This window comes from Jaculus jaculus, chromosome 9, assembly GCF_020740685.1.
Source record: "Jaculus jaculus isolate mJacJac1 chromosome 9, mJacJac1.mat.Y.cur, whole genome shotgun sequence".
Taxonomy (NCBI): domain Eukaryota; kingdom Metazoa; phylum Chordata; class Mammalia; order Rodentia; family Dipodidae; genus Jaculus; species Jaculus jaculus.
In genome coordinates, this window is record NC_059110.1 from 117149497 (window position 1) to 117161933 (window position 12437).

Genomic DNA, 12437 nt, shown 5'->3' on the forward strand with positions numbered 1-12437 from the left:
TCTGCTTTGCTAAAGATGATTTTTTAAAAACTTTTTTTTTTTTGAGGCAAGCCCAACAGACTGGCCTTTAAAAAAAAAACCAAAAAACTCATTTTCTCATTTTTATTTATTTATTTGAGAGAGAGAGAGAGGTAAGTAGAGAATGAGAATGGGCACACCAAGGCCTTCAGTCACTGTAAATGAACTCCAGACACATGCACCACCATGTGCATCTGGCTTATGTGGGTCCTGGGTAATCAAACCTGGGTGCTTTGGCTTTGCATGTCTTTTTAAAAAAAGTGCAAGAGAGTGAGAATGGGGTTGAGAGAGAGACAGAATTGGTGCACCACGGTCTCCAGCCACTGTAATCGAACTCCAGGTGTGTGTGCCACCTAGTGCACATGTGCAACCTTGCACACTTGCATTACCTGGTGTCTGGCTGTGTGGGACCTGGAGAATCAAACATGGGTCCTTAGGCTTCACAGGCAAGTGCCTTAACTTCTAGGCCACCTCTCCAGCCCTAAAACCTTTCTTACATTTTATTTTTTGTTCATTTGAGAGAGAGAAAGAGGCAGTTAAAAAGAGAGAATGGGCATGACAGGGCCTCCAGCCACTGCAAACAAATTCCAGACACATGTGCCATCTTGTGTATCTGGCTTTACGTAGGTCCTGGGGAATCAAACCTGGGTGGTTAGGCTTTGCAGGCAATTGCCTTAACCAGCCCTAAAAGAACTTTCTTTGATTGGCAACTTCCATAAATATAAAAAATATAAACAATATACCATGATCATAGTCCCTTCCCACCACTCTCTCTTTTCCCCTTCCCAAATCCCCCCTCCCATAATTTATTTGCAAGTAGAGAGACACAGGCAGAGAGAATGGGCATGCCAGGGCCTCCAGCCACTGCAAACAAACTCCAGATGCATGCGCCCCCTTGTGCATCTGGCTAGCGTGGGTCCTGGGGAAGCAAACCTGGGTCCTTAGGCTTTGTAGGCAAGTACCTTAACAACTGAGCTATCTCTCCAGCCCCCTCTTTTCTATTTTGATGTCACTATTTTTCCCTCCTATTGTGCAGGTGTTGTGTAGGTAGCATCAGCCACTGTGAGGTCATGATTTTGTTTTTTAGACAAAGTATCATCTGTTCCAGGTTAGCCATAAACTTGCTATGTAGTGGACCTTGAACTTCTGATCCTCCTGCCTCATGAGTGCTAGCACCATGGGCATGGTACCACATTTAGTTTACACAGTGCTGGGGCTCAAACCCAGAGCGTGGTATATTCTGAGCAAGCACTCTCTCAACTGAGTTATACTCCCAGCCTCTGCTGATGGCATCAAAAACAGAATGATACAAATAGTTGCCTCAGAAATTCAAATCATAATCCTGGCTCTCTTCAGGACCCACTGCATCCAATACTGCTGCGTGTGTGTGAATTACTTATTCAAAAATTAAGAACAGCTTCTAGTCTCTGGCGCTTTGGGAGCCGTGGGTTGTGTGGGTTGCCGTGCAGACGTGGCCAAGTCCAAGAACCATACCACGCACAACCAGTCCCGGAAATGGCACCGAGAAGCCCTGATCCCAAAGATATGAATCTCTTAATGGGGGGAGGTCCTGAGGAACATGCGTTTTGCCAAGAAGCACCACAAGCAGGGCCCGAGGAAGATGTGGGCCCACAACGCGAAGGCGATGAGCGCTCACGCGAGGCTGTCAAGGCCCCCGCGTCCAAACGTCCATGCCCATGCTCCCCCAGGTCCCAGCCGCAAGCTCAGCCGACTTGCCTTCACCGCCCACCCCAAGCTTGGGAAGCGTGTTCGTCCCTACATCGGCCAGAGTGCAGGCTCTGCCAAACACAACCCAAGGCCCAAGCTGCAGCTCCAGCTAAGGCCCCGACCCAGGCTGCACCTCCCGCTCCAGCTCAGGCCCCACAGTAAAGCTCTCCTCCACCAGCGTAAAGACAGATGGGCTGGCACGTCTCCCTTGGCTGTTTGCAGATGGCAGGCGTCCTGTGCCCTCTCTACAAATAAACTTGAGGCAGGATCTGTTTAAAAAAAAAAAAAAGGTGGGGGTGGGTGGAGGGATGGCTTAGCCGTTAAGGCATTTGCCTACAAAGCCAAAGGACCCAGGTTCAATTCCCCAGGACCCACGTTAGCCAGATGCACAAGGGGGCGCACGTGTCTGGAGTTTGCTTGCAGTGGCTAGAGGCCCTGGCATGCCCATCCTCTCTCTCTCTCTCCCTCTTTCTATGCCAAATAAATAAATAAAAATATTAAAAAGAATAACTTGGGGGCTGGAGAGATGGCTTAGTGGTTAAGCGCTTGCCTGTGAAGCCTAAGAACCCCGGTTCGAGGCTCGATTCCCCAGGACCCACGTTAGCCAGATGCACAAGGGGGCGCACGCATCTGGAGTTCGTCTGCAGTGGCTGGAAGCCCTAACGCGCGCGCTCGCTCTCTCTCTCTCTCTCTCTCTCTCTGCCTCGTTCTCTGTCTGTTGCTCTCAAATAAATAAATAAAAATAAACCAAAAAAATAAATAAATAAAAATAAAAATAAAAGAATAACTTGGAAGGTAAAAATCAGGCTGGAGAGATGGCTTAGTGGTTAAGGCACTTGCCTGTGAACCCTAAGGACCCAGGCTTGATTCCTCAGGACCCACGTAAGCCAGATGCACAAGGTGACACATGCGTCTGGAGTTCATTTGCACTGGCTGGAGGTCATGATGTACCCATTCTCTCTCTACCTGCCTCTTCTTCTTCCTCTCCCTCTCTCTTTAATAAATAAATAAAAATTAAAGGTAAAAAATCACTAAAAATTATATTCATCTTAGGGATGTATAGAATACATAAAGATGTAATAACAAACAAGAAGCCAGCAAGTGATGAGCACAGGCAGTGAAGATGGTGGTTTCTTAGAGGGATGGGTGAGCGTGTGGATGGAGGAGATTGCCAGAGCCTTTGAGAGAGAGAAAGAGAAAGAATGGCGCCAGGGCCATCAGCCACGGCAAACAAACTCCAGATGTGTGCGCCCCCTTGTGTGCATGTGCGACATTGCACAGTTGTGTCACTGGTGCAGCTGGCTTTATGTGGACACTGGGGACTTGAATCTGGGTCCTTAGGTTTTGTAGGCAAGCACCTTAACCATTAAGCCATCTCTCCAGCCCATACATTTTTAAAAATTATGCACTTAAAATATTTTTTTAATTTATTTGCGAGCAGAGAGAGACAGAGGGCATGCCAGGGTCTTTGGCCACTGTAAATGGCCTCCAAATGCATATGCCCCTTTGTGCATCTGGCTTTATGTGGGTACTGAGGAATTGAATCTGGGTGGTCAGCCTTTGTAGGCAAATGCCTTAACTTCTGAGCCATTTCTCTAGCCTCTTATTATGCATTTCTAATAAATAACAATGAGACATCTAGATGATCATTTTGTTGTTGGTGTTGTTGTATTTTCAACGTAGGGTCTCACTGCAGCCCAGGCTGACTGGAATTCACTATGTAATCTCAGGGTGGCTTTGAACTCACAGTGATCCTCCTACCTCTGCCTCTCAAGTGCTGGGATTAAGGACGTGTGCCACCACACCTGGCCAGATGACCAGTTTTAAATATAGTAAACTAGATCCATACCTTACACATATAGCTGAGTAAACCCCAAGCACATTAGAGATCTAAATGTGAAAATATACATCATAGGAAACAAGGCCTCCCTGTACCTCAAAATTCATATGCGTCAAAGATTGATGAATTCAGCTGTGTTCAAACTATTTTCTCATGGCAAAATTACCATTAGCAGAACGAAAGGATAAATGACAAACTGCAGAAGAAGGATTTGCAAAAGATATTACAAATAAAGGGTATAGAGAGAACATTTAAAAATGGGAATGGAATCGCTGGGCGTGGTGGCGCACACCTTTAATCCCAGCACTCGGGAGGCAGAGGTAGGAGGATAGCCGTGAGTTCAAGGCCACCCTGAGACTACAGAGTGAATTCCAGGTCAGCCTGGACCAGAGTGAGACCCTACCTCGAAAAAAAAAAAAAAAATGGGAATGGAGAAAAAAAATGAAATAGAAAAATTGGCAAAAGACATGAACTGCCAGTTCACGGTAGCAGATATACAGATGGTCCTTAAACATACAAAGGGACGCTTGGCTGCACTCATAATAAGCAAACTGTCAATCCAGCCCCACCGAGAGGTCATTTCTCATCCATGTGACTGGCAGGCATTCAAAGATTTGATCAGCATGTGAGCTTCAGGGAAGTCTTGCGTTCAGCGCTGGTGGTAGAGGGTCTGCCGACACCTAAGAAAACTGCACGCGGATTTACTGCTTGACCCAGCAAGGCTTCCAGAAACACACACAGATCTGCACAGACACAGCACTGTGCCATGGGTTTCACCACAGCCTCATTTGCAGCAGCAACGTATTAGGAACAACCTTTCTACTCAAGAGACCAAATGAATGTTTCCAGGACTCCCGTCATGGGATAGAGTAAAATGAAGTAATTAAAGATGAAATAATAGGGCCAGGGAGATGGCTCAGTGGGTCAAGTGCTTGCCATCCCAGCCTGAGGGCTTTAGTTTGGATTCCCAGAACTCACATAAAAGTGCCAAGTGCAGAGCTGGAGAGATCGCTTAATGGTTAAAGCACATACCTGTGAAGCATAAGGATCCAGGTTCGATTCCCCAGGACCCATGGAGGCCAGATGCACAAGGTGGGGCATGTGTCTGGAGTTCATGTGCAGTGGCTGGAGGCCCTGCTGTGCCCATTCTCTGTCTCTCTCAAGTAAATGAATTAAATTACATTAAAAATTAAAACAACAACAACAACAATGCTGAGTGTAGTGGCGAATGCCTGTACTTCTAATGCTGGGGAGACAGAAACAGGAGACTGCCTGGGGCTTGCTGACTCTGTGAGCTCTGGGCTCAGTGAGAGACCCTGTCTTAGAAAGGTGGAGAGGGACTGAGGAAGACGCCAGACATGGACCTCTGGTCTCCATATCCACCTACACACATGCATCCACACAGATACACACAGGTCTACACACAAAAGGCAACAGGCCGGGCGTGGTGGCGCACACCTTTCATCCCAACACTCAGCGGAGGCAGAGGTAGGAGGATCAGCATGAGTTCAAGGCCAACTCTGAGACTACATAGAGAATTCCAGGTCAGCATGAGCTACTGTGAGACCCTACCACAAAAAACAAAAACAAAAACAAAAGGCAATAATAATAATACTAGAGGAAAATCCCAAAGTAGCGTCATGGAATGATTTCTAGAGCATACTGTTAGGTTACAAAAAAAAACTAAGCTGGGATCTGGGTGTGGTGGTGCACACACCTTTAATCCCAGCATAGGAGGATCACCATGAGTTCAAGGCCACCCTGAGACTACATAGTGAGTTCCAGGTCAGCCTGTGCTAGAGGGAAACCGCACCTCGCAAAAACAAAAGTAAAAACTAACAAACAACAAGAAAAAAACAAGCTGGTAGGGTACACTTTTTTTGTTTATTATTTATTTATTTGAGAGCGACAGACACAGAGAGAAAGGCAGAGAGAGAGAGAGAGAGAATGGGTGCATCAGGGCCTCCAGCCTCTGCAAATGAACTCCAAATGCTTGTGCCCCCTTGTGCATCTGGCTAACATGGGTCCTGGGGAATTGAGCCTTGAACTGGGGTCATTAGACTTCACAGGCAAGTGTTTAACTACTAAGCCATCTCTTCAGCCCAAGAGGATCTTTAGGCCATTGTCTATCTTTTTTTTTTTTTCGAGGTAGGGTGTCGCTTTAGCCCAGGCTGACCTGGAATTCACTGTGTTCTCAGGGTAGCCTCAAACTCATAGTGATCCTCCTATCTCTGCTTCCCGAGTGCTGGGATTAAAGGCGTGCACCACCATGCCCGATTTGGTAGGGCGCACTTTTAATAGCACTCAGGAGGCTGAGGTAGGAGGATTGCCATGAGTTCAAGGCCAGGCTGGGCTACAGAGTTAGTGGCCTGGGTTCAACTGCCCAAGTTCAATTCCCCAGCCACTTATGTAAAGCCAGCAGGCATTCATTTACAGCAGCGACAGCAGCCTCAAGAGAACCCAGCGTGTGTGTGTGTGTGTGTGTGTGTGTGTGTGTGTGTGTGTGTGTGTACACATTCATAGACAGACAAACAAAAAGATGGTCTGCAACAACCTTCAGGTGATTCAGGGGGGTAACTCAGGCTGGAGTTGGCTCAGTGGTGGGTAATGGTGCTTGCCACACAAGCATGAGGGTCTGAGAAGGTCTGAGACTGCTCAAGTTCAGTTCCCCATGTAAAAATCTGCGTGTGGCCACACACTTCACCAGCTCTGGAGGGGGTGACGACCGGAGAAACGCTGGGGCTCACTGACAGAAATGCTGCTTAGGCTTGAGTGAGAGACTTCACCTCAAGGAAACAAGAGGATGAGTAGAAAGAGTTCTGTGTTCTGTGTGGGCACGGGGCATGAGCACATCACATACCACACCACACACACTCTACACACGCACCAAAAAGGTGCAGGGTAAGAGGGGTAAATAACTTCTTTAATCCCAGCCCTTGGGAGGCAGAGGTAGGAGGATCACTGTGAGTCCGAGGCTACCCTGAGACTACAGAGTGAATCCCAGGTCAGTCTGGGCTAGAGTGAGACCCTACCTCAAAAAAAAAAAAAAAAAAAAAAAAAAAAAAAGGGCTGGAGAGATGGCTTAGCAGTTAAGGTGCTTGCCTGCAAAGCCAAAGAACCCAGGTTCAATTCCCCAGGACACATGTAAGCCAGATGCACAAGGTGGCACATGCTCCTGGGGTTTGTTTGCAGTGGGTGGAGGCTCTAGTGTGCCCATATTCTCTCTCTCTCTCTCTTTTTAATAAATAAATAAACAAACAAACCAATAACTCATCTTCCTATACATCCCAGAATGGCATCGTTTTGTCACTCAAGATTATTTGCTGCCCACCGCAAAAACCATCCTTTCCTTTTCACAGCCCCTTTGCCATGGAGCCCAGAGCCAGTAGAGTGAGGAGTAGGTGCAGGTGTCTCCTCCCTCCCTGGGAGCACTGAGCTGTGGGCCTGGAGACCCAAGTTCACGCCCCTTTGACCTTAGGAAAGTTCCTTCCCTTCTTTGGCTTTCTCCTCTTGAACCACGGAGTCTCCAAGGTCCCAAGTGACCATGGATGGTATCGAGTAGAAGAAGCTGAACTCAGATCCGGTTTCTTGGGAACAGTTGGATGATGTGTGGTGACCCTCTATGCCCAGGAGATGGAGTCCCCCTCCCCTAAACTGGGGTCTAATCATCAACTGGGGGAGAAAGGAGAAAGTACGCCAAAGGGCCTGAGTGTGCTGGTGTGTGAGAGAGAAGCAGGAGGGGGTGCCCGGAGCAACGCTGTGGGTGGGGTCTGGGTCAGGATTTGGGGGGCAGAGGAGGAGCGCTGTTTGGCACCCCAGGACTCGCTCCACCCCCTGCCCCACCCACAGGCCCACGAGCGGCTGGAGGAGACAAAGCTGCAGGCTGTGCGGGACAACAACTTGGAGCTGGTGCAGGAAATCCTGCGGGACCTGGCGCAGCTGGCCGAGCGCAGCAGCACCGCCTCGGAGCTGGCCCGCATCCTCCAGGAGCCCCACTTCCAGGTTCCCGGATGCTGGCAGTGGGTGGTGGCGTGGGAGGGGCACGCAGCTGGGGGCGGGGAGGGAAGGGATCATTAGGCACTGACTGTCCCCTTGTCTCTCTTCCACCACGGCCCCAGTCCCTGCTGGAGACACACGACTCCGTGGCCTCAAAGACCTATGAAACACCACCCCCCAGCCCTGGCTTGGACCCCACCTTCAGCAACCAGCCGGTACCTCCGGACGCCGTGCGCATGGTGGGAATCCGCAAGACCGCAGGAGAGCACCTGGTGAGGGTCCCAGCCGAGGTCTGGTGGGCAGACGGAGAGTGGCCAGTGGGGAACGAGAAAGGTCAGGAGGGAGTCGAAGGCAGCCATCAGGCCCAGCTTGGCTCAGGAGAGGGCTTGCCCTGTGCGCAGGAGCTGCGTGCATGTGCTCATGCGTGTGCGTGGTGGCCTCTCCCGGCTCGCCCCCCTCCCCCTTTAACACCGTCTGTAAGAGAAGAATTGGTGGCCCAGGAATGGAAGAGGAGTTTTTGAGTAGGGCAAGGGGACAAGAATGGAGGGCCCATCGCAGACCCCATTTGAAGACTGGGCAGGGGCATCCTTATATGGGCCCTTCTGTCCCTCAGGGCGTGACATTTCGCGTGGAGGGCGGTGAACTGGTGATCGCACGCATTCTGCATGGGGGCATGGTGGCTCAGCAAGGCCTGCTGCACGTGGGCGATATCATCAAAGAGGTGAACGGGCAGCCGGTGGGCTGCGACCCCCGGGCCCTGCAGGAACTTCTGCGCAGCGCCAGCGGCAGCGTGATCCTCAAGATCCTGCCTAGCTACCAGGAGCCCCATCTACCCCGCCAGGTGGGCTTGTCTGCCTGAACCCCACCCAGCACAAAGCCCCCAGGCCACCTGAGCCTCCTAGCTGACAGGTTCACGGATCTTGGGGGACCTGTCTGGTGTGCCAAGCAGCTCGCGGGAGGCACAGTGGGCAGTGGGACGGGCCGGCTGGCACCACTCACCACAGCCAAGTGCAGCCGCTTGTCTATTTGCTTCTCCTGTGCTTGGTCGCCCCTGCAAGAGACGTGTGTGCGCATGCAGGCCCGGGACACCTACCCCTACCTGAGAGTGCAAGGAAAGGGGTGTCGGCTCCAATGGGAGCAGTGATCTGTGCGCCAGTGTGCCCCCCTGTGCAGAGTGGGTTTGGCCGCGTGCCCGTATAAGCTGCCTCCTGGTGGGTGTATAGCGGAGCTGCTCCGCCCACCTCTACTTTGCCTGTGGAACTCTGTCCTAGAGCCCTTTTCCTCCAGGAGGGGTGGGTAGAAGGAAGAATATGGGGTTAGATGCCCATGACCCCACTGCTTGACTGTCCTTACTAAATCCTGAGGCCTGTCCCAAACTCTGAATAATTTCCCCACTCCTTAATCTGAATAGCTTAGTTCTAGTTACCAAGGGAGGTTGGAACCAAGAAGACAGGGTGGGCAGGCCTGGACGCAGCACTCTTAGCCCAGAAATTCTAGCCCGGGCTGACCTGGAAGTCACTTTGTAGTCTCAGGCTGGCCTCGAACTCACAGCCCTCCTCCTACCTCTGCCTCCTGAGCATGCGCCACCAGGCCTGGCTTTCTAGTGCCTTTTGTCTGTGAGGGGAAGGCACAGGGGTGGGACTGCCTGTCTTTGACCCCCTTAATAGAGGCGCCCTCTGTTCTTTTCCCGTGACCTATCTGCAATTCCCCGGGGCCCAGGTATTTGTTAAATGCCACTTTGACTATGACCCAGCCCGAGACAGCCTCATCCCCTGCAAGGAAGCAGGCCTGCGCTTCAATGCCGGGGACTTGCTTCAGATTGTGAACCAGGATGATGCCAACTGGTGGCAGGTGAGGCCCAGGCACTCCTATTGTGTCAGTAGGTATGGGCTGTGTATGGGGGCGGGGGGGGGGGTGCTGAAAAGGGCCCTCCCTCTCAGGCGTATCTTTGGCTCGTGTCATTTCAGGCTTGCCATGTAGCAGGGGGCAGCGCTGGGCTTATCCCCAGCCAACTGCTGGAGGAGAAGCGGAAAGCTTTTGTCAAGCGAGACCTGGAGCTGACCCCAACCTCGGGTAGGACCCCCCTTCCCGGCCCCAGGCCCCAATTTAAGAACTGGCACAGCCCTGCCTGTTTTACTCACCCATCTCCCTGTGGCCAGGGACCCTCTGTGGCAGCCTTTCAGGAAAGAAAAAGAAGCGAATGATGTATTTGACCACCAAGAATGCAGGTGGGTATTGAGGCCACCCCCTCATCCTCCTCTAAGCTGGCATGTCCTCTTGGTCCCTTACAAATGTTGTATGAGTTCCTTCTGCCTCAGATGCTTCCAGCCGTGTTTCCTAGGCCCTGTCTACTTCTGCCCTGCTCTGTCCCCCTCCCAAGCTCTTCTTTAAAATTAAATTATTTATGTGAGCAAAAGAGGCAGGAAAGAGAGAGAGAGAGACGGAGAGAGAGAGAAAGAATGGGCACACCAGGGCCTCTAGCCACTGCAAACGAACTCCAGACACATGCACCACCTTGTGCATCTGGCTGACATGGGTCCTTGGGAATCAAACCTGTGTCCTTAGGCTTCTCAGGCAAGCGCCTTAACCACTAAACCATCCCTCCAGCCCCCAAGCTCTTTTGTTGTTGTTGTTGTTCTTGACTCTCTCTGAGGGTCCTGCCCCTCCCCTACGGTGCAGACTGATGAGCAGTGCCTCTTCCCATGTCCAGAGTTTGACCGCCATGAGCTGCTCATTTATGAGGAAGTTGCCCGAATGCCCCCGTTCCGCCGGAAAACCCTGGTGCTGATTGGGGCGCAGGGTGTGGGCCGGCGTAGCCTGAAGAACAAGCTCATCCTGTGGGATCCAGATCGCTACGGCACCACAGTGCCCTGTGAGTAGAGGGTTATGTCCTCCTGGACGGGGCCAGGGGACGACAGGGATTGTCCGGGGCAGGAGGTGGCCTGGGCTGAGTGCTGTGAATGGGCATCCAAGGGGACACCAGGTCAGGTGGATCCTTCGGGTGCAGGCTGGCCGTGCGATAGGCGCCCTCTGTCGGTAGCCATTGGCAGCTGCAGTCTCAGGACCAGATAGGCGGGGCTGGCTTCGCTCCAGTTTTCTTTTGCTAAAAGGCATAAAAGGAAAAAAAAAAAAGAAAAAGAAATTTCTTGAGAACTGGTGAGATTGGGTTGAAGTGTGTGTAAGCTTATAGTAGACAGGGCTCCTCAGTGATGGGACAGCGGGGGGGTGGGCGTGATGGTACTGGGGAGTGCTTCAGGTTCGTGGAGACTGGAACGGGAGGGCTGACTCCAGGTCTGCTTGGCCCTTGCTGTGTGTCTTTGGGCTGCGTATCGCTCTTCCGGCACCTCAGCCGCTCATGAATGCCCACTGGGTCCTCTGAAGGGTGTGTGTGTGTGTGTGTGTGTGTGTGTGTGTGTGCCTGTGTGTATACACGTGCGTGCTAGAGGGGGAGGCTCATGGAGGTAGGTGTGAGAAGGCGGCGGTGCTGGGAAGGTGAAGGGCAGGCTTGCACTCACGTGGATACACAGGTACAAACGTCTTGGAGGTGGGGCGGCCTCTGCTCCTGACCATGCCACCCTGCCTCCCTCCCCCTCCGCAGACACTTCGCGGCGACCCAAGGACTCGGAGCGCGAAGGGCAGGGCTACAGCTTTGTGTCCCGTGGGGAGATGGAGGCCGACATCCGCGCTGGGCGCTACCTGGAACATGGCGAGTATGAGGGCAACCTGTACGGCACCCGGATCGACTCCATACGGGGCGTGGTTGCCTCCGGCAAGGTGTGCGTGCTGGACGTCAACCCCCAGGTACTGTCCCGTCCACCCTTTCCCCACCTGCCAGTGCCCTCTCCCAGCACTCTGCCTCCCCCCTCAGCTCCCTTCCCATGTGCTCAGGTGCTGACCTCCAGTTCCATGCTCCCCTCCACTACTGCTAGGGACCCGGCTACCCAGATGCCCTTTCTCAGCCTCCCAGGCTCCGCTCCCAGACTCACCCCGTTACTCCAACCCCAGCCACCCACTAGTTGCTCATATACCAGGATTCAGGTGCCAGAACCCCAAACAACCCCATCCGGGCATATCCATCCACTCCCAGGGGCCCACTCTACCACCCAGAATCGTTCCTGCTGCCAGCCCATGTGGGTGTGTGCATCCACCCTTCCTCTCGTCACCCAGGCGGTGAAGGTGCTGAGGACGGCCGAGTTTGTCCCTTACGTGGTGTTCATCGAGGCCCCTGACTTTGAGACCCTGCGGGCCATGAACCGGGCCGCACTAGAGAGTGGAGTGTCCACCAAGCAGCTCACGGTGAGGGGCCCCCGAGCTGTCGTGGGAAGGCTTAATGAACGTTTGAAGTGGTGGGAGATGGGCTGAGCTAATGGGGAGGAGATGCCCACTCACTTCGGAGAGGTAGGACTTTTGATCACAGATTTGTAGATGCGGACAGGAAATGATTGAGCCAGGGTGTGAGCTGTGTGGGATGCGCCCTCTCTCGGTAGATCTGGGGAACTGCAGGCTCAGGACCAGGTGGGCGGGGCTGGCATCAGGCATGCTTCTTGGCTCATGTTTTCTCTTACTAAAAGGTGTAAAAGAAAAAAAAAAATTACACATACATATATATATATAAATATATCTGGTGAAATAGAGTATGTGACCTTAAGGCAGAGAGTGGGGCCGAAGGAAGTTCCAGAGAGCTAGTGGAAGATCTGTGGGCCGGAGGTGACCTGGAGAAGTGCCTGGAGGAAACTTGCCTCGAGGCTGGAGTGGTTTGTGGAGCTCTGAGCTCAGGGGTCCCTCTGCTGGTCACAACTGCTACTGCAGGGCTCAGGCTCCACAGAGGCTGTCTAGGCTGGGCTGCTTGCTTTCT

At 52.3% G+C, this 12437-nt stretch overlaps 1 protein-coding gene across 6 annotated transcripts in view; it reads left to right on the forward strand.

The window, feature by feature from the left end:
- Positions 1 to 12437, forward strand: part of Mpp2 (MAGUK p55 scaffold protein 2) — a 39474-nt gene that overhangs the window by 23861 nt on the left and 3176 nt on the right. For all 6 annotated transcript variants that reach the window (XM_004655283.2, XM_045158402.1, XM_045158399.1 and 3 more), the window contains 9 exons: positions 7436 to 7588; positions 7705 to 7854; positions 8196 to 8423; positions 9302 to 9433; positions 9550 to 9655; positions 9742 to 9810; positions 10293 to 10454; positions 11181 to 11383; positions 11750 to 11878. In XM_004655283.2, the coding sequence (XP_004655340.1) occupies positions 7436 to 7588; positions 7705 to 7854; positions 8196 to 8423; positions 9302 to 9433; positions 9550 to 9655; positions 9742 to 9810; positions 10293 to 10454; positions 11181 to 11383; positions 11750 to 11878 (1332 nt within the window). The remainder of the gene's footprint in view (positions 1 to 7435; positions 7589 to 7704; positions 7855 to 8195; positions 8424 to 9301; positions 9434 to 9549; positions 9656 to 9741; positions 9811 to 10292; positions 10455 to 11180; positions 11384 to 11749; positions 11879 to 12437) is intronic.